This window comes from Heterocephalus glaber, unplaced genomic scaffold (genome assembly GCF_053883595.1).
Source record: "Heterocephalus glaber isolate CG9 unplaced genomic scaffold, H.glaber_assembly_v1.0 deba00000676, whole genome shotgun sequence".
Taxonomy (NCBI): Eukaryota; Metazoa; Chordata; class Mammalia; order Rodentia; family Bathyergidae; genus Heterocephalus; species Heterocephalus glaber.
The window spans coordinates 22,022,488-22,045,153 of record NW_028258156.1 but is presented as its reverse complement, the minus strand read 5'-3'; the positions used below and the strand labels follow the sequence as shown (position 1 = coordinate 22,045,153).

At 40.0% G+C, this 22,666-nt stretch overlaps 1 protein-coding gene across 1 annotated transcript in view; it reads left to right on the top strand.

The window, feature by feature from the left end:
- Nucleotides 1-22,666, top strand: part of Prkar2b (protein kinase cAMP-dependent type II regulatory subunit beta) — a 96,267-nt gene that overhangs the window by 46,832 nt on the left and 26,769 nt on the right. Inside the window, exons 3-4 of the mRNA XM_004839671.4 lie at nucleotides 13,893-13,945; nucleotides 19,692-19,775. Of these exons, the coding sequence (XP_004839728.1) occupies nucleotides 13,893-13,945; nucleotides 19,692-19,775 (137 nt within the window). The remainder of the gene's footprint in view (nucleotides 1-13,892; nucleotides 13,946-19,691; nucleotides 19,776-22,666) is intronic.

Here is a 22,666-nt window from a genome sequence, read left to right as displayed (position 1 = left end):
CATCTGAGAGGAGGGGATCACTCACGGGGATAGCTGCATGTTGTGACCAAACTGGCATACAGAAGTGTGTGTGGGCCGGGAGGAAATGAGGGAGACAGCCTGTTTACAGTTGGGTTCAGAAATGTCGCCCAAAAGGCTCCCAACTCAGGGGTGGCTTCTGGAAGATGATTAGCTCATGGGGACAGTGACTTCATCATTAGATTAACCCACTGATGACTTCCTGGTCTAATGTGTCCTTGGGAGGTGGGGCCTGGTTGGAGGAAGTAGGTCACTTGCTATAACCTGGGAGGCTATACCTTGTCCCACCTCAGTCCTCTCTCTCGGGCTCTTTCCCCCCTCTCTACTTCCTCACTGTCAGGAGGTAAGCACCTTTCCTCTCCTGTGTCACTCTGCCAGGAGGTTTCTGCCTTGGAGCCAGCCGACTGTTGTCTGAAACCTCTAAAACCACGTGCAGAAATAAATTTTTCCTGCTGTAAGTTGTTTATCTCAGGTGTTTGTCACAGCGACAAAAAGTTGACTAACAGACTATATCACCCCATTGTGTTGCTGCTAACTATGTGATATGTATGTTATAAACCGGAGTTGAGTGTTTGAATTATTGTTTATGAAATCTTTTAAAGAAATTAAGAGCAAAAACATTTGTACAGTCTTTCTTTTTTTTTTTTTTTTGGTACCAGGGATCGAACTCAGGTCCTTGCGCTTGCGCAGCAGGTGGCGAAACCACTGAGCTAAATCCCCGGCCTCATTTATACAGTCTTAACCAGATATTTAAAATATTTTTATAATTTACCATTTTAGCATCTTTAAGTGTTTGGTTGCATGGCATTACATACATCACATTGTAGTGCAGTAGTCAACCCAGCATCCATGGACAGAATTTTTCATCTTCAGAAACCGAGACTGTGTACCCATTAAACAATTACCTCTAATTCCCCTCTCTTCCAGTCCTTCTCCCCTACCATTTTACTTTCTGTCTCATGAATTTGAGTACTCTTGGTGCCTTACTTAAGTAGACTTATATGTTTGTCCTATTAGGACTGGCTTCTTTCACTTAGCGTAATGTTTTCAAGGTTCATCAGGGCTGTAGCATGTGTCAGAATTTCCTTCCTGCTCAAGACTAAATAATGTCCTCTTGCATGTACTGTGTTGTGTTTATTAATTCATGTTTTGATGGACACTTGGCGTTGCTTTCATCTTTCACTCTTGTGAATAATGCTGGCATAAAAATAGAGGTACAAAGATCTTCTCGGGTCTCTGCTTTTGATTCTTTGGGTTATGTACTCATAAATGGAATTACTGGATCATATGTTAAGTCCGTTTAATTTTTTTGAAGGACTGCCATACAGTTTTCCACAGTGCCTGCATGATTTTTACATTGGCACCAGCAATACACAAGGGTTCCAATTTGTCCACATCCTCACCAACTTTTGTTCTGTTGTGTTGTTGTTGTTCTTTCTAATAGCAGGTCTAATGAATGTGAGGTACCATTTCCTTGTGGTTTTTTTTTTTTTTGGTGCCGGGGACTGAACTCAGGACCTTGCGCCTGCCAAACAAGTGGCAGAACCACTGAGCTAAATCCCCGGCCCTCCTTGTGGTTTTTATTTGCCGCTCCGTAAGGATTAGTAATGGGTGACTCTCCTTGAGGATTAATAATGGGCCAAACATCTTTTCTGGGCTTATTGGCAATTTATATATCTCCTTTGGAGAAATGTCTATTGGAGTCCTGTGCCCAATTTTAAATTAGATTGCTTGATTTTCTGTTGTTGAGTTGTAGGAGTTCTTTATATATTCTGGATTTTAGTCCCTTATTAGATAAGTGAATGTTTCCATTTTTGTGAGTCAAATATTTGTCTTTTCTGGGGCACCACTTGTTTTCCCCATTGATTTGAGTCTCCATCTGGTGTCTCATTTCCTTCAGCCTGAAAGACTTTTTCTTGTTAGGCACATCTGTTAGTTGTAAATTTCTCTCAAGTCTGTTTTTAAATCTGGAAATGAGTTCATTTCACCTTCATTTTTAAAGGATAGTTTTGCTAGATATAGAATTCTTGGGAAACTTTTTTTTTTTAATCAGCAACTTGAATGTACCATCTCATTGCCTTCTGACCTCCCTTGTTTTGGAGAAATTACTTATTCTCTTGTTCCCTAGTATGAGATAAATCATTTTTCTCTTTCCACTTTGAGGATTTTCTCTTGTTTTGGCTTTTGATAGTTTGATTAAAATATTTAGGTGTGGTTTCTTTGCTTTTATTCTGTGCTGCTGAGGGTCATTAAACTTTGGATCTGTCAGCTAACATTTTCATGAAATTTGAAAAGTTGTTGGCTACCATGTTTGACATTTTTTCTGATCTCTGTTTCCTCTTTTTGTGGAACTTCTGTAATATAGGTTAGAGTGCCTGGTGTTTCACAGGTCTCTGGGGCACTCCATTTCTTTTTCTTTTTTTTCTTTTTTTTTTTTTGGTACCGGGGATTGAACTCAGGTCCTTGCACTTTTGAGGCAGGCAGGGGAACCACTGACCTAAATAAATACCTGGCCCCGGAAGCTTTGCTTCATTTAGTATTGTGGGGTATTTTGGGGTTTTTTTGTACTGGGGATTGAACTTGGGTCCTTGTGCTTGTGCAGCAGGCAGTGAAACCACTGAGCTAAATCCGCGGCCCCTTGGGGCACTCCATTTTTATCCATCCTTTTTTTTTTCTGTTTTTCAAGTTGAATATTTTCTATTGATCCATCTTAAACTTCTTTGATTCTTCTGCCAATTAAAATCTGTCAAGCCAACCTAGTAAATTTTTCATCTCAGTTATTGGACTTTTCAACTCTAGAATTTCCATTTGATTCTTTTTCATAATTTCTATCTTTGAATCTGTTTTTTGAGTCATTCTATACATTAATTGATTAAACACGGTTTCCTTTACCTCTTTGAATATGTTTATAATAGTCATTTTGAAACATAGTCAAATTATCAGGCAGTTTTCAAGTAGTGTTGCAGGGCTGGTTTTCTCAATTGTTAGCCTTTTCTTGCAGCAAAGCTGGTGGATCTACCATGCTAACTCAGCTGGGGTGAGAAGTAGCAGCCCTGAGTAGGCCCCTAGGCTCCCACTCTTCCAACTGGCATTTTGATAGTTTTCATGACTAAATGCTTTTTAGTATGTCTTTGGTTGGTTTTCAGAGCTCTGACATTTTTTAAAGTGCTATCTAGTTTACATGTTGCTTTTTGTGGGGAAGATTTACCATACTTCTCACTCAGCTGTGCTGTACCTCTAAAAAAGATTTTTAAGTACTCACATTGTAGAAGAAGCAATATTATTATAAGATTGAGGTTGACATTGGGTCAGGTAAGCTTTTTGCTTTGTGTGTGTGTGGGTGGGTGGGGGGTGCCTGGTTCTGAGGATCAAACCCAGGGCCTCCCACATGCTAAGCACTCACTTACCACTTAATTCTTTTTTATGTGACTTTTTATTTTCATTAGAAACAGTTTTCAGTTTTACCATAGCATTGTTAATGAGATATATTTCAGGATTGTTTCCTAAGAATTTTAACACCTTGATTCTTTTAGTTGTAAAAGCTGTATGTTTTTAGGAAATATTAAATTTAAAAGTTAATTTTGAAAAGGATAGATACATTATTAGCCAGAAACCATTTCTATGTTTCTAATACCTTTTTCCATTTTTCAAATTTTAGGTGATTTTAGTTGTCTCATTCATTAAGGGAATTTTATAATCATCTCTTTTTTTTTTTGTACTGGGGATCGAACTTGGGACCTTGCGCTTGCGAGGCAGGCGGCGGCACCACTGAGCTAAATCCCTGGCCCTAATCATCTCTTTTTTAAAAAATCCTTTATTTCTGATTGTAAACATAGTACATTCTTGATGAAAATAAGGATAACATAGGAAGACATGAATAAGAAAATAGGAATAATCATACTCATATACCAAGCAAGGTGCTTTGGTGTCTGTCCTACGGGCTTTTAAAATGCCTGTTTTCTGTAGATTCAGACTATGCAGCTGTCTTTTAAATTCCTTTTTAAAAACCTTAGTGTGATTAGGTAACTATTTTCCTTTGTCATTAACTGTTCCTCTGAAGTGTAATTTTTAAATGAGCCAATATCAGCTCTATATATAGTATATTGTTTATTGTTGAGAATTCAGATTTTTTAAAAAAATTGTCATTTCTTCAGATAAATTCCTTGAAGAACACTTGCTGAATTGGGCATGAAAGTTTTCAAAACTTTTAGCAATACTTCCAAACTTCCAAACTGACCTCTCCATTCCTACGCTACTACAGTCCATTGGATGGCTTGTACCACTGGTGCTAGAAGTGGTACAGGCATGCACAGGACAGTCAGGCATGAACCACCGGTGGTTCAAGCCACCCAGCAGTGAGATGTACAAATCGTGGCCCTATTGTGAACATGTTAAAGTTTCACCAGCAATTATGAGAAAGTTGATTCTGAACTATACATTTTCTAAATAACCAAGTTTGCTAGTTTATTACTCTTAAAGTGTTTCATTTCTGTATCTCATTATTTATGTCATTTTTCTTTTTAAAAATTCATTGAAATTATTTTAATTATCGCCTCACAAATCTTGATTCAGACCTTGATATGAAAAGCAAGTTAAAGAAATTTGAATGCCCAAGAAGTGATATATTAAGATTAATATCCATATACATTATGGATATTTATGAAGCCATTTAAAATATATTTTACATGAATATCTAAGACATAGGAAAATATTCACTAAATTTTATTAGGTTTCTTTTAAAAATCAGATTTAAGAAATAACATGATATGAACTCACAGAAAAGTCATGAAAAAAATCTGATGGGTTCCACTTTGAAAAATAGAAATGGATCTTTTCTTCAGGAAGAAAATCTATTAGGTGTTTTAGATGGCTTTATTTCTTTTAACTTTAATGAACAAACCATATTGAACTGCATTTTCTTTTCAATATGTTCTGTATTTCGAATCTTGGATATTCATATGCATCATTCTGTCACAATTTGGTGATCTTTGATGGCATAAAATTTTATTAGCATATTTACTAATTACATAAAGAGGCCTGATTCAAAGATATTTCCCTATACTTGTATTTGATAGTTTTATTGCTAAATTTGGAAGTTAGTAGTTGACTAAGCTATTTTTCTGTAATCCTGGCCATATTTACCTCTAAATTTTTCATCCTGGAACAGTCTGGTCAAATGGTACTTGTTCTGCAAGCTTACTGATAAATTAAAAGAATCTTTGCAGTGTGTCTGTTCCTATTCTCTCATATGTGTATGTTTGTCATCATGGGCACAAAAACAATAAATAAGTAAAATTGTTCAGGAGGCTTAAGTGACTCTAGCTCTACTATATCTGAAGAAGAAAATTATATTTGACAAATGTGACTATATTATTCATTATCAGCAAGTGTTTATATTTACATTTGTGCACTTGAACGTTTCAGGCCGAAATAAGTGTTGAGATGATCATATTATCTGAATACTGAGAGCATTTGCACAAATTCTGGGGAAACTATCTGTTAGTGCTTAAAGCAAGGGAGAAGAATTCGTTTTTTATTTCTTCTTGGGTATTACCTTCTTGAAACCTGTAATATTCACCAAATACAATGCTCTAGTGTCCTCATTGGATCCTTTCAGTAAAGTACAAACGCAATTTCTATTCTAGTATTGCTGTCTGGTACACACTGATCTCCTTCCTGTATGCTACTTACGGATGCTCTGAGGAATTCTGATGATTAATAGCAGATAAATACGTAGGCTCTAAAAAGTTAATGGTTTTCCAAATACCTTCTTGATTACTCTTCAGGCTCTATTTGCTTTACTGTTTTTAGTCATTTGTGAAATTTTACTTTTTCTTGAAAGTTTGCTTTACTTTGCATAGCATATTTGTAAAATACCCAGAAATTGGGTCCATGGGTGGTGACATGCATCTGTCCATTGTTGGCCCCGAATGTTATAAATTTTCTTACATCTTTATATAAGGACCCTGATGGGGCACCGGGCGCCACTGTCCAATTGGAAAAGGGAGTGAAGGCTCATTGATGCTGTCTCCATTCCTGGGATCCCACAAGCTGCTCGTGATGTCTGAACAGTGAAATTACACGAGCCTGTCGTGTTCTGGAATGGGTCCCATGTTGCTAAGATGCTTTCCAGGTACCTCCTGGACTTTTCATCTTCTTAATTATGCCATGCTCTAATTAAGTTGTTAAAAGAAGTGGTTGGTGTTTACCCTGAATGTGCACATGTAAAGCATGTAATAGAAAATATATTAGGGATCGTTATACATACTAAAAAAAGCTTAAACACATTGGTAGACAAATTTAGAATACAAATTCACTTACCAAATATATGTGTGGCGCATGCTGCTCAAGCGCAGGGACCCGAGTTCGATCCCCGGTACCAAAAAAAAAAAAGAATGAAAAAGGTGGGGCTGGGGATTTAGCTCAGTGGTTCCGCCGCCTGCCTTGCAAGCTCAAGGACCTGAGTTCGATCCCCAGTACCAAAAAAAAACCAAACTAAAATCAAATATATGTGTGTTCTGGCATAGGGTTTTGTTTTTCCTTTGGAGGCATTTTTGAAAAAGATTTAGAAGGTTTTGGCTTCTGTAGCCTCAGTAATAGAAAAATAGTGCACGATGGGCAAATTCTTACTTGTTTGCAGCTCTCAGTTGCCATTCATTTTTGTATTTCAGCACCCCCAGCCCAGCCAGAGTTCTGAACAGCTCGTTTGCGAGTTGACTGTGCTCCTCGATTCCACCATCTCTTAAAGAGGAGTGGTATATATGTGGAGGAAAACCGTCTTTAGACACATGAAAACATAAAAGGGAATCAGCCAGTTTTGTAGTTTTATTTTAAATACTTCTCCCATTAAACAGAAACAAAAATAATAGTTTTGTAATGGATCATGATGGTTTAGTAAAATTCAACGTGTTTGCCGGGGATTTAGTTTTGCCTCCTGCTGCACAAGCGCAAGGGCCCAAGTTCAATCCCTGGTACCAAAAAAAAAAAATTCAACATGTTTATTAGATGATAGAATGTTTAATAGTGGAAATAAGAGGAATTGGGAGGGGGTTGATACAGGGTCTTGCTGTGTAGTCCAGGCTGGCCTTAAATTCAGGGTGATCCGCCTGCTTCAGCCTCCTAAGTGCTGAGATTACAGGCATGTGCCACCACTGCCAGCTGGGAAAATTTTTATAGAAACTTTTAAAAGTTGGTAATTATACAGTATATTTGGGGTGATTTGGAGACCTATGTGAATGTGAAGCTTTAAAACAGTTTTATAGGAAACTAGAAAGGTGATTTGTGGCAGGCTCATTCTTAAAGCAGGGTTGTTAGCTTTAGGGAGAGAGGCAGAACTAGAGTAAGGAGAAGGTGTGTTTCTGTCATTTCAACCAAGACAAGGCTATAGACTGCGATTGAATACATTGACTAACGTCTTTGTAGTAAAATTCTGCGGACATAAACATAGCTGATATGGGAATTAAATATTCACTTATATTAGAAATGAAAGGTGCCAAAAGTTGTTGCACGAATCGCTGGATACATTGCTCTTTTTATAGCTAAAATGTAGCCTGTAAAAGGTGGATTATAATAACTTAATATTTTGATGCAGGAAGTAGTAAAATATTAAGTTGTAAATTAAATAACCAAATAGTCTATTAAAATATGAGAGGCAGTTTTAAGGACATTTTGATAATTCTGTTCAGAGTTCGTGAGACAGCCCTGTTCTATAGATTTTTCAGTTAAGGGCTCCTGCCCTTCACAGTGGGGTCAAACCCAGGCGGCGCCTATGCACGCTAGGCAAGGGCACTGTCACTCAGCCGCACCCCCCAGTCCTTCTGTATATGTAAGTAAACGGTGAGGTGGATGTTACACCTTTCTCTGTTCATCTGTGAAAGAGAGGGAAAAAGAGAGACCAAGACCTGGGGTCAGGATCATCATGTGATGCTTTCTTTGGTAGCCATGGCAGTGGGGATGGACACACACACACACACCCCTCTGGCCAGGGCCATCAGCTGGTTGGTGTCATGGAGTGAAGGGACAGACAGACATGCATACACATGCCAGGGCCATCGGCCGGTTTCTTTGATGTCATCAAGGCTGATCGCAGTGTTTGGGGTTCCTTGCTTTCTAGTGTCATGGCACTATCACGCTTCCCCATCCTGAGGTTAGGAAGGACCATGTCACTTATTCAGTGAAATGTCATGTATTCCTTCCTGGCGGAAGAGGCATGGGTCACTGCCTGGCAGAAGCTGTAGGAGTCAGCCAGGGAGCAGTGGCCTTTGGGACTGGTGGTGTTCCAAACTGTGGAGGCCCTGCCGGTGTGCACCCCACATAGAACAAAGTACCCACTGTCCTGCTTGGACACGCTGTGTGAGCAAGAAATAAACTTACATTGTTTCGAGTCACTGGGACATAAGGAGGCCTGCTCCTGTGTTGCAAGCCAGTCTAACTTGACACACAGTGTGTGGACATCCTAAGGGTGAGGGGGAAGATAATACTGCTCTCCCCAACTAAACCAACCATTCTTCCACCATTTTTACTAACATAGCTGTGTGTCTGTCACTGTTCTAGGAGCTAGGAATACACAAGAGCAAAAGGCTCTCTTTTCTCAACAAACTTCTTCCTGTCCTTCACCAAATATTTAGGGAATCTCCTTCACTGTGAAGCCTTCTTCTGTCTTACAGGCAGCTGGTTGTGAAGTTTTGTATTAGGGTCCCATTTTCCAAATGCCTCTGCTCTGTGAGTTTGAAATGACATCAGATATATACCAAATTACCTGAGCAGAAATGTGAATGAATAGGGGAGGGGGAGGCCTGGTAGCATCACTCCTCTCTTCTCTTCCCTTAGCTTTAACTATTGTATTTTTATACCTGTTTTTCTCAATCTTTTTTTCCATTATTGCCCTTCCCATGTCTAAATTTTTAGGCTTTTCCCCCTACAGTTGCCCAAATGAAATTTTACTACTGCATAGATACACTGCATATCTGTTTATATATTTGATGTTTATTTGTGCTTATACAGAATAAAAAGTAATTTATTTTGGAGCCGGGGATTTAGCTCAGTGGTTCTGCCGCCTGCCTCGCAAGCTCAAGGTCCTGAGTTCGATCCCTTGTACCAAAAACAAAAAAACCCCCCCAAAACAAAAAAGTAACTTATTTTGCCCCTTAAGAACCATTTTCTTGGTTGAGATGGTTGTCGTACACTGATACTTACAAAAGGTAAAATTTTCCCACTTGTAGGAGGGCATTTCCACTTCAGTAAGCCAAGTTTAACTATATTAAATCAGAACTCTGTTGTCTTAACACACCTGTGCTTTTTCAAATTGCTTTATTTTAAGCAGATTATTTAAATATGCCAAAAGTTTAGTCCATTGAAAACATTGGAAAATTAACTTTTATATATTGTATAGAAGTCTTTTTCTTTCTAGATTGAAGGCTTCTAAGCTAGTCTTCCTATGTGGGCCATATTTGCCTTTCTTTCAGTAAGTACTTATGGAGATACATAGTGTGTAAGGCTGTGTCAGAGCTGAGAACCGGGTGGCTCCTGGTGTTCCGTCTGGTTCCTTTGTCCTTTGCTAGCAGAATGCCAGTGCAGGTTGTATGTACTTGTTTAGTGCAGCGTTGGTTTGACTGCACTGATTTTCAAACATGAGCAACAAAGTGGAAAGAATTCTTGGTGAGAAACTCCATTAGTTGCCCTAACGCTTTATCTCCCATGCTGTATAAATAGTGCATGAAAAGACTGCAGGCCATGTCCCAAAGTTGGTTGGTTTTTTTTTTTGGTACCGGGGATTGAACTCAGGTCCTTGCTCTTTCGCAACAGGTGTCAAAACCACTGAGCTAAATCCCCGGCCCTGTATTTTTTTTTTTTAATGATTTGGGTTTTGTTTTTTTTTTTGGTATGGGGAATCAAGCTCAGGACCTTGCACTTGCCGGGAAGGCGTGGGGCCACTGAGCTTATGTTCCTGCCTGTTCTACAATCTGTGACAGCTATCAGGCTATACTAGTGCTCACTACTTGTCTGTGAGGTGGAAATCTGCTTACATTCTTGGCCCCTTCTAGATAGCCAGTATAATATCTGAATACATACACACAGTGGAACAGTGAAACTTCAGTATAGGGTTTACTTATGGAATGTACCACTGTTAAATTGCCAAAGAATAAAATACAAGGTTTCAAGCCAAAGTTCAGATGGTCTAGGAGATATGGTGCAAATACATTTCAGCAGGAATGGGAGATTCTGTACAGTATCTGGAGACTTGGACTTGACTGGCTGTCAGTCATACAGCCTGTCATTCATTTATTTGTTGCACAAATATTTACTGAGCTCCTCATCTCTTTGGTGAGTGAGACAGAAGGCACCCTTTCACTCATCCTCTCCACCTCCATTTCTTGGACAAACTGTAGGACATTTTAACACAGAGCAACCTTTCACTGATTCATTCAGCGTGGAGTTTGAGTCTGTAATAGAGGTATACCATTGTGAGATGTAAGAGAGTCATCATCTGTTCTCAAGGACATCCCAGGCTTATGTGGTCATCATTCATTCACTCATGCTTGCGCTGAGCCAGGCAGTGTTTCGTGTCAGTGCTGGAGATAGAGAGATGCACCAGAGCACAGTCAGTCCCTCAAGGGCTGCAAGTCCCACCCTGGAGAGAGAGGCTCAGGGTTGTAGCGTGTTTGGGAGAGTATACTATGCTAGGTGACGATAATGTGCTCTTCCCACTATGTCAGGAGAGTGCAAGGGATGAGCACAGAAGTGAAGTTTCCTGAATTTGCTGTGTGTACTTGAGAAGTCAAGGCCAAGATGTGACCTTTTTTTTTTAGTGCTGAGGATGGAATTCAGGGTTTTGTGCATGCCAGGCAAGTGCTCCATCACTGAGCTATACCCAGGCCAAGATAGGCATTTTGATCTAACTTAGTTGTGGCTGAGGAGAAGGGATGTCTTGGAGAAGAGAGTTCCAGTTGGAGGAAGCAGTTTAATTGACTATAAAGAGCTGTAAGGCTGCACAGCAACTTTACAAAACAGCAAGTGCTTTATTTTGAGTTGGTTACAGGAGGTAAATTCTAATCTAGTTGAACAGTTGCAGCATAAATGCCAAAAACTAAATCCTTATAATATTGGCACAGTAAGTAGATTAATGAAACAGCCGAGATGCAAAGAAACATACTTTGTATTAAAGTGTGTTTATCACAAATCAGAGGGGTTTTAAGTAATAAGTAATTCTGGGACAACTGATAAGATATTTGGAAAATGATAGATTAAAGTTACTCAAAGAACCAAGTAAATTATCTACATCACCTTACTGAATGAATGTGTTGATCCTATGAAGTAGGCTGTCTCTCAGTCGGCCTCATACTCCCAAGAGCCCCGCATTTGGTTTAGTTCTCTGCTTCTATGGTCCTCTAGACAGTACATTTTTGAACATAGGACCCATATTTTCTTTTCACTCTGCGCTACAAATTATATAGCAGTCCTGTCTGTGAGGTTGGTCATCCATGGGGACAGAGAGTTGCAGAGCCACACTGTGGAAGTAGATGTCCTCATGTCCTCTGGAGAGTTCCAGCCAATCCAGGTGAAGTGGCTCCACACATTAGCAGGACCATCTGTACTGTGTGTGCATGTGTGGATGCCTCACGCTGTCCAGCCTGGTACCATTAGACATTCTGTTTATTTGACATCTCTCTTAACCTCCCATTTCCTGCTCACCAAGCAGCCTTTTAATTGTGATTTGGCATCTGTGGTTTTATTGCAGGAGAGAATTGGCTGGCTGTGCTGACTCCATGCTTTATCCTGGAAGTTAGTTACTCAATTAAATTCTGCTTATGTGCATCAGTGAGGGTCCCAGAGCCTGCTCCTAAGAGACAGGCTGCTTCTTTTGGATTTCTGAGACAAAAGGTTGACATCTAAACATTGTGCTGGTAAAGTCACCAAAGAGTCAAGTGTTGAGCAGTAGTTGAGGGCAAAGGCTTTGGAGAGAAGACACTCAGCTAATCCTGCAATCAAATACGGGTCCTGTCCCATAGGATGTGTGACTTTGGCCTGTTTGTGCCCTAGTCTTCATCTGTCAGATGAGGACATTAACATGTACTACTGTAGTGAGATTGAGTAAGATGATGTAAATAGGTGAGGATTTCTCAGCCTTAGTACTGTTGACATTTGGAACCAGATAATGGTTTTGGAATCAGATAATGCTTTGTTTGAGGGTGTGGAAACATTGTAAAACCATCCTGGACCTAAACCCACTAGATGCTGGTAGCTTCCCTGAAATCCCCACAGTTGTGACAATCTGTGGAGGGCAAACTAGGACCTGATTAAGAACCATTGGCGTAAGTGCACAGACCAGTGCCTGGAGAGGAGACAGGAACATGAGGTGGCAGTGATGGTGATGGGTGACTACAGAATGAGGATGCTTGTGATGGCAGCCCAAGGCCTGCGGGAAAAGGAAGACATTTGTTAGCCTTTCGTCGGTCCTTTGTTCTTTAAATTTCAGTATCTATGACCGAAAGACTCCGTGTGGACCAAAGAGTAAATATAGAGACTCATCTTTAAAAGTCAGAAGTTAGATTTGCAAATAAAGGGAATGATGTCCAAGCTCAAAATTGGTATTCCTGTGACATTGAGTTTAACATTGAGTTTAAATCACACTGGACCATTTTCTTCCTTGATAGATGTTACTACATTAAAAAGACATAAAGATGCGTAATCTTTAAAAACTTTATAATAATCATTAAAAACCAAATTGGATAAAATGATTACGAGTAATATAACAAATAGAATGGTATTAGGAAACTAGGTTAAGTCAAAAAGGAAACCAAATATTGCCCATAAATAAAGACGAAAGAGGAAATATGGTAAGCCTATAAACATTTGAAATTGTTCAAATTTAATTTTTTGAAAATTAAATCTTTTAAATTGGCAATAAAAATTGGAAGTAATATCCAGTTTGCTCATATGGTGAAAGGAGTCTTTACACATTATTCACAGGATAATGCATGGGTACAACCCCTCTGGAAAGAAACATGGTCATAAGTATGTCTTAAAATTTGTCATGCCTTTTACCCTCCCCAAATAACATTTGGAAATTATGCCTGCAGCATGGTCTCAAATGTAGACAAATATTTATGTAGAAGATACTTATTGCAAAGTTTTATTCAAAGCCAGCCTAACTGATTAGCATGAGGGAAGTAGTGAATTATAGCATATGATAAATAATCTGCAGACCTTAAAAACACTATTTACTGTTTCTGATGACATACAAAATTCTCATAGTGTTAAAATGAAAAAAAGCAGTTTTAAAAATTGAATATGTAATATAAACAACTCAATATAAAGATTGAAGGGAATATGTATATTTCAGTAGTATTTGTTCTTGAAAGAGTGGGTTGTGAATAAATTATGAAAGTTGTTCATAGTTGTATGATTAAATTGATCATTTAAACCAGATATGGTTGCACATGCCTGTAATCCCAGCACTCCAGAGGCTGAGGCAGGAGGATCGCTCTGGGTTCAAGGCCAGCCTGGGCTACATAGGGAAACCCTGCCCCATCCCCATGATCATTTCATGGCTGACTTACTTTATTGCCTTTTTTAAAAGGTATTTTTTAACTCTTAAGCATTTCTTTGGTTTGAAAGTGAAGAAAAAAGGGTTTAAGCTTTGAATAGAAGAAAGCAAAAAGCAGTTGTCAATGTCTTAAAAATACAGCTTTGTATGCTAAGAAAATCCTCATAAGTTATGATATGAAATCAGTTTTAGGGGATAAAGTGCTTACCCTGAAATTAATGGTTTCTTTTAATGCCATGGTACTATTTGTTCATTAATTTAAAAGATAATATTTACTGTTATGTTTTTTGATGAACAAATCTTAAAATGGGCGTTTTTGTCTTTATAGTGTGTGCAGAAGCATACAACCCCGATGAAGAAGAAGATGATGCAGAGTCCAGGGTATGTAACTTGCGGAATGAACTAGTTTTAAAGGGACACTCTTGTGTTTATAAGGAAAATAAGAATATAAAAGATGTTAACAGGCATACAATTTAATAGGAAACAATGGGATTATTTTGACTATTTCTTTTCCTAGTCTTATATCTGATAGCCTACTTCTACTTAAAGTTCTGTAGAATTATTTTTACCCCCCAAAAAAATCTTTGGATAAAAGGAAAGAACAATATATTGCTCACTGCACTTGCAGTGTTTTTTTGTTTGTTTGTTTGTATTTGCAAAATATATCCTGGTGATGAAAAATGTTTTTAGCAGTGTTTCTCATAGTAATAATGTTATTTTTCTTAGAAAGTGTTTCTAGTAAAGAAAAATACTAGGAAAGACCTTCTGCTCCTATTAATGGATAACAACGAAAGCTTACTCTGAAACAAACAAGTAGCAGTGAAATAAAGGTACAGCAGTTGCTGCTTTTAAAAATCTATAGGTCTCAATAATTTGCTCAGCAGCTGTTTCCTTGCAGGCCCTAATGTTTTTGCAAGAATTTGACTGGTGTGTTTTGACGCAGTGTTTAAGCTGTGTCTTTTAGCTTGGTCCTCCTCTTATTTATTCACTAAAAAGTAAACTAAGAGATTACTGTGCCTGGAAATGGAAAGAACTAACTTGCTTTTTTTTTTTTTTTTTTTTAGTGCATACTTTGTAAAAGTCCCCATGTCTCTTTGGCCTTAAAAGTATAAACAGAAACCTATTTCTCAAGCTCTGAAAATTCAGTAAGATGGAGTTTTAATACAGAAAAGCAGACAGTAGGTCCCTAAGTCATTTCATCAAAAAGTTCTGTGAAATATACATAAAATCCAGGGACCCAAAGATGGGAAGGGGCCTGTAACACGAAAGATCCTGAAGTCTCACTTTGCCGTGAGGCCCGGCACCAGGGATCCTCCCACTCCCAAAACTTAAGTTATTTTGATGAAGTCCACGAATCTGACTGGAAAGCAGGTTGCTTCAGGATCAGGATATTTCTCCCACTCTGATACACTGCTACCACTTTGTAGTCTGCTCACCTTGACCCCGCCTATCATGTACCTTATTTAGGTGTCTCAAAGAAACAGGAACAGTGACATTTGAAAACTACATCCATTCTTCATGTTTGTGGACAAATGGTTTTTTTGTTTTGTTTTGTTTTGTTTTGCTTTTGACAAGGTCTCGCTCTATAATTCAGGCTGGCCTTGAACTTACCGTGTAGCCAGGCTGGCCTCGAACTCCTGGCAGTCCTGCCTCAGCCTCCCTAGTGCTGGTATTACAGGCATGTGCCACCATGCTGGGCTCCATGAACAAATGTACACAATAAAATTTAGCAGCAGACTGAGTTTTGAAGAAGCGGTGTAAATTAGTAAAAAAAAAAATTTAAGGGCCGAGGATTTAGCTCAGTGGTTTCGCTGCCTGCTGTGCAAGCACAAGGACGTGAGTTCCATCCCCCGGTACCAAAAAAAAAAAATTTAAATCAAAGAGCATTTACAGTACAGTTTGGAAACAAGATGTCGAAGATTATGAGACCTTGAGAGAGATTTTAGCCACCACTGAATACATGAGCTGGAAAAAGTGTTGTGGCTGTTCATACCAACTCAGGGGTTTTATTGGAGAGATTGTGCCAGTTAAGATTTATTTACCAGGCTGGCCATGATGTCATGTACCAGTAATCCCAGCCCACAAGGAGGCTGAGGCAGGAGGATCATATAATGGAGCCCAGCCTGGGCAACTAAGGGACTTAACAAGACTCTGTCTCAAAAAAAAAAAAAATTAAAAAGGGCCAGGGACATAGTACAAAGGCCCTAGTTTCAATGCCCAGTACTAGAGGAAAAAAAATAATTTCTTTACTTACCTATGTAAAAGAACCTAATCACATTGAGATAAACATAAAAAAGAAAACGCTGGGAAGAACTTTTTGGACAGATGTCTAGAGATCTTACTGCTCCCAGAAAATGTTCAGAAGCCAAGCTATAGCTAACGGGGGAGCCAGCCCACTCCGGGGCCCCTTTGGCAGCGCTGGAGGGCAGTTTCTGAAAGGCACTGCGCTTCCAGGCTCCCCTTGTTGCGTGTCCCTCAGTTCACACTGCAGCTGCGTGGGGTCAGGGCCCCACATCCAGCCTGGGCTCCACAGGGGCCACTTCCCTAAGGAAGGGCAGGCAGTTCCGAGAGGAGGAGGAGGTTTTCTGGGGTGGGCATCACCCCAAGATTTTTTCTCTATTTCATGTTAAGGTGTTTTTTTTTGTAACTAGTCTATGAATTATGTCAATGATTATAATAAAATACTTAACAGGTTACTGAAAACTATGCTTTTTTTTCCCTTAGAAACTGTAAGGCGAACTGTACCATAGCTCTTGGGAATGGTTACTACATGTTTCAAAATTAATTAGCCCTTGACAAATACTGGAAAATGTCCAAGGAAAAACATATACTATATTTTGATAGAGTAACATTGTATGTGGACATTTTATATTACTTCTGGGGTTCTATATATCACCCATGCCTTACATTTCTAGTATTAATAGGTATTTGTCCTCTGATACCAATTCAAAGAAAATCTAAATACTTAAGATTTATTTGGGAGAATACCACATTAGATTTTAGTTGAAATATCTCAAGTAAACAAAAATTTAAGGATTGTATGTTGAACCTAGCATGCGGAATCTGATAAATTCAGAAGTAGAATATTTCTTTGTCCTGTTACCCCACAAAGCCTTTTTGGAGTGCCTTTTGCACGAGTGGCCAGGCGCTCGGGATGCAGTGGTGCGCACAGGGAACCCGGCCCTCTGCTAGCTGCGAGGCCGATGGCTGATGTAGACAAACAAGTGCGTAAACTGCTGCATAATCGATGTGAAGTGGGAGCAGGGTACACGGTGGGAATTCAGATGCCCCAGTCCTCCAGGCCTCCGTGCGGGACATCGGGAGAGTCTTGCAGAAGTCCTGCACTGGTTTTTCTGGGCCCACCGTCAGGAGGAAGAGGAGGAGGCCTGTAGGGCTCTGAGTCAAGGCAGAGGCCAGGGCCTGGAGGCTGGGTCAAAGCTGAGAAGGCAGGAATGGGGGTTTTCCTTCCCAGTGCAGGGGTGGAGCCTGCTGAGGTTTGCAGCTGGAGAGTGGGGTGTTCTGACTGAATGTTTGCAGGATGACTTTCAGCTCCTTCTGGAGAATGGCATGGACAAGTAAGAAAATACCTCGTACAGACTGTTGTTGGGTAACAAGGTACAGTGTTCTGCAAAGAAGATGCCTGAGTAAACCTCATTTATTAATTAGCTTTCTACTTCTTTTTATTGAAGAGCAGCAGAGATTTAGAGTAAGAGTTGGCAGGCCTTTTCTGCAGTTTATTTTTAACTAAAAATTCACTATTTTCAGAGAATATTTTAGGCTGTGGGGGGTCTTGAGGTCTCTTGCAGTTGCTCAGCTCTGCTGCAGTGGTTTGACAGCAGCCACAGGTAATGCAGGAATGAAAGAGCACATCTGCATGCCACTAAAACTTTACTTATGGATCTTGGAATTTGTATTTCATGTAATTTCCATGCATCAGGAAATGCTGGGGTTTCTTAAGTCATTAAAAAAGGTAAGACTGTTCTCAGCCCAGAGGCAGAACAAAAGTGAGTTTGCCTGAGGTGCAGTTTTGCTGATCCCTGGTTTAAAGCCTGCAGCCCTGCCCAGTGAAGCTCCCCTGCAGCTTAGGGCCCTGGTGCTGGGGAAGTCGCTAGGGCGGCCATTTCCTTACCTCTAAGTTAGGACCTGCTTCCTGGGGTTGTGCTAGGATGAAATCAGTTCATGTTTATAGGGCCCATAAGCATTTGCCACACAGTAAACACTACTAACAAACAAGATTTAAACTTGAAATCAGAAATAAATTTTAATACAAACTAAATTGGCCTCTAGTATAACAGAAATCACACTTTGGGTATTGTTGAAGCCAAGGGAATCCAGAAAAGATCCCTTATGTAGGACACACAAAGCCCGCTGGGAGAAGACTGTCTTTAGAGATGGAAGAGCAGCTTCACAATGCAGGGTGGTGTCTCACTGGGAGGGAGGGGTGATAGGGAGGGGCTGGGTCCTGAGGAGCTGGGAGAGGGAGCAGGGGAGCAGCATGGAGGGGAGCTGCGGCCAGTAGCAAGAACGGAAGCAGCCAGAAAGAGAGCAAAGGAAAAGGCTGGGCTTCTGTGTGAGGGCTTTCCAGGGAGGGCAGGGGAGGAGAGGCAGGAAGACAGGCTGACAGAGTGAGGTCTGGGTCGGGTGCTTCCCTCAGCAGGCAGACATGTCCCCTGCCTCAGTTCCAGGTTCCGGATGGGTTTTTCAAAGTGAGAAGTAACAGGGGTTTTGGGTTGTTTTATTACATTAGCTTTTCTTTTTCAAAATAGGAAGAAGTGAATTTTTGTTGGTATGATTTAAAGTCTGAGTTTTAAAGGTTTCTTGTGCAGCAGTGGGACAGGCACCAGGATCTGCTTTTTGTGTTCACCTGTCATCTCAGACCCTAGTTTTCAGTGAGTGTCAGATAGTAAACAAAGGTTTCCTTGTGCCTCACCCTTGTAGACACAATGCAGTGACTTCTGTTGCTAATCTTTCATATAGTCTAAGATAATACACAGAAATAATTTGCATATACTTGTAGGTTTCCTCAGTTCTTTTCTAGCTCATTATTTTCATTAATTTTTAGCCATCTAATGTGCTCGTTTAAATTTCCCCTTTTGTGTTTTGTGTTTGTAGTACTAGTAATTGGACCCAGGGCTTCACACATGCTAGGCAAGTGCTCTTATCCCTGAATTACCTCCCCACCCACCACCCTGTGAATTTTGATACATTTTGGGTTACAAACTCAGGGCTGCTTGATTCTAGCTGGTGGAGGTGGCCGACTGAAGAGGTGAGGATCCAGCTTATCAGCTGTCACGGTTGCTTTTTAAGTGAACCTTGGAATAAGAAGGTGGTATACAGGTGTCCAGGAAACCAACTGCATGCCTGCTTTTAGGACTGTCCCTTCCCTAACTCATTTCATACTTAGAAACTACCAGTATTTGCAACAAATTGGGCCTTTTGGGGCTGGGGATATAGCTCAGGGATAGAGTGCTTTCTTAGCATATGCAAGGCACTGGGTTCTATCCTCAGCACCACACATGAACAAAGAATGGATCTTGGTCCAGTGAGCCTTCTGCTAGGCAAAAGGGACCCCAGAGTTGGCAACCCTCTCTTTTAGAGGACATTCTTCATTTTCACCCTGCTGGAATAAAAGTAAGAAGACTATAGGAATGCAATATGCCAGTTTCTCTACATTTAAGAATTTACTTGCTTCTGGAGACTTGATCAGGTTTCAAAGGAAAGAGCTACATTCTGAAAGAGTATTAAAAGTACTAAAAACAGAATAAAGGCAATCTCTAAATTTTCATTGCAGTGATTGTCCCCTTGTCTCTACTGGCCAGGAACTTTGGAGTCTCTCTTGCTAATCACACCCCTTTGCAGAATGAACTTGCTAACCTGGGGGGACACTCCTGAAAAACATTCAGGTACTACATGGATGAATGTATACTACTCCCTGGGGACAACTTACATTATTTCCTCCTACGTAGTGGTCTGATGTTTACTAGTCATCTGAAGTATCTCTGTGCTAACCAAAAGTGAAGCTGAGCACCAACAATTCTTTCCAGCATTCCTGTTGATTTTTGTTAAATTTTGATCGGTGCTAACAACTTTCTTTGTTTTTGTATTTTTAAATTTGATGTCCTTTTAGATTATACATCCAAAAACCGATGATCAAAGAAATAGATTGCAAGAAGCTTGCAAAGACATCCTGCTGTTCAAGAACCTGGATCCGGTAAGAGAAATCTTAGTAATCCAAATGGATTTTATACACAGCAGCCAGAGCCAGGAGTAAGCGAGCCTGTGCTATGTGGGGAAGTTATGATCTCATCACTCACTTGCTACACGGCACTGAGAAGTGGTCAGAAGAGGACAGAGTCCTGCCTTCTTCATACATCCAGCAGGCACTTGCAGGATGCTTAGGCTCCTGAAGGAGGGCCTCTCTCAGTAGTCAGTGCTAGTAATTATATTTGACTTTTTTTGGTGGTGATGGCACTGGAAATCGAACTCAGGACCTTGTGCTTTCGAGGCAGACATGGTGCCACTGAGCTAAATCCCTAGCCCTACTTGACTTTTTAATAAAAGTTATATTCAGTGTTATATTTAAGAGTAACATTTTACTTAGCTTCTTTAAGGTGGGAGGATATTTTGTTCTCTGTAATTTCTGGAATACCCATTCTCAGTGTAAGTGAGAGTGCTCTTCAGATTTTGCCTTGTATGCTTGGCCTCAGTGTTCTGCTTCTTTTATCATAGATTTGCATATTTTTGTAGTATAGTCATTTAGGAAAGAACTATATAGTCATTTTGGAAAGAACTGCATGTTTCAAATGTGAAAGTTGAATCAGCTTTTATGAGGTACTCAAACTTTGGGGGAGGCGGGTCAAGCTCCATATCTTCCAGTTTTCAGATCGAACCTTTAGAAGAAGAGAGAACTTTAAATCCAGCCCCACTTTTTTTTTTTTTTTTTGAGATACAGTCTTCTTCAAAAGGTCCTATTTTAAATGAGTAACCATTCTTCTATACTAGGTCATGTTTACCCCCTGAAACAGTCTTACCCTGTTGCTTTCTCATACCACTTCTGTTTTATCACGTGCCCCCTGAACATGGAATCCACGTTATGACTTGGATGACCTGGCTTTTAGCTCTGCACATTATAATCTGGTACATCCATCTCTGAGTCCAGGTTTTCCCCTCTGACGGAAGCGAACTGAGCTGACCGTGTCAGAGATGCCTCAGTCACTTCCTCTGTTCCATTTCTGAAGGGCAGGAACTGTCTTTTCCATCCTTGTCTTACTCTTTAGGTAGCACTTGCCAGTCAGGTCTTCCTGTCCGCACTTAGGTCTCAAAAAGAAGACATGGGACTAAAACCAGAATGCTTTGAGTTATTCTTTCATACTTAAGTATTTAATTCACACATATTTAATAATGAGTGATTTTTTGATAGATCTGTTATTTGTAATTAAATGATGGCATTGAAATGCTGTCTAACTCAGGTCTTATTAAAAGTAGCAGGGAACCCTTGAACATAGTTACACTATCCCAGAGAGAACTCAGCTTTTCAGAGTGACACTGATATATCTTTATCCTTCCAAGTTTATTCACTCAGTCCATTCACCCGTATTGTGTGAGGCCCGTCACTGAAGGTCAGTGCTGAGGACACAGGGACCTGGTTCAATGCCCTCAGTTGACACTGAAGCTAGCCTATGGGTGCGCTGTTCTCTGAGGCCAGCACCAATTAAGTATTTAATTCTTTTGCTCCAGATGCACACATCAGATAGTTCTAAAATCAGTCCTTCATTTCCTGCTCAGGGATGGGCTTCCATTAAGGATTCTGTTTGGACTAGGACTTTCCATGGGACAGTTTCAGAGGACACCAAAAACAGTGCCTCCCACATTTTAATGAGCCCATATATGATGAGGAAGCTTGTGAAAATGTAGATGCCGACTCAGTCGGCCTGGAGCAGGGCCCGAGAATCCAAGTTCTCACAAGATCCCGGGTACTGTTGGTATGCGGGGCCCTCAGCACACCCTGAGTACTCGGGATTTGAGCTCCAGGTGAAACGATCGAGTTCGGCATCTTAGTGCCACTTTGTCTGCTTTTCTGTTCATTGAAACAGTGTTTTAGTGCTCAAGCAGTGACTAAGCAACGATATTTTGGTTTCTGTGTGCTAAGGATAAAAGGCATGAATGAAATAGTTGCCTGTTACACTTTCCTGGGATGTTGCCTGTTCTAGCCTCTAAGTTAAATTGTTTTTCTTTGCCATTTCAACCTTAACTCTTTAAAAGCATAATAAAATTATGCTTGCATTTCAAACTTTAAAAAATCTTTTGCTAGAATGGTCTCTAAACGTGCCTTAATTAAAGTGATTGTTTTTATAAATCTAAGACTCTTCTGGTCTTTCTTCACTGCTCACCTAAAGGTTTCAATATATATTTTAAAAACTAGTTTATTGGGGGAGGGGGAGCAAACCCCAAACTGCAAATTGTTACTACTGAATGTTTGTAGGGAGAAGCAAACATATTGACATAGTTGTTTCCAAAAGATTGTTTTTTGAATTTGAACTCAAACCGGCTTGATTTATTTCCTTACTATCTCAAATCCTTTTAGAGATCATGCAGGATATAAAAAAACAAACATTTATTTTACTTAACAAATTACTACCTGGAGTAGGATATTTAGCCCCAACCATGGCAGAATGAAGGTTTTAAGTTAAGGTCATATTTTGAGCAGCCTTCTGGTTTTTTATGATATAACATTAATTACAGTAACCCAAATGCATTGTAGTTGAGTTACACACTCAATACATATAATCTCCTTATCACATAGCTCCTCTCCATTCAATGTCTTGACAACTCCCTATGTTCCAAGGCTTGGATAAGCTATTGATGGTCACAGTGATGTTGAAACATGGTCCTTGTCCTCCTAGAACCTATAATTGATAAGGCTTACAAACACATGTATTCATACAGAGCATGCTGATGACAGATGTTGTCGTGTGGCCGGGAGGCTGTGAGAGGATGTGTTGTCTCTTAGACTGCCCTGATGATTGAAAGAGCTGGAGGGGCCACTGATCTGCCTCTCAGAAAACGAAGTCACCAGTTGACAAAAAGCAATAGAATGTTACC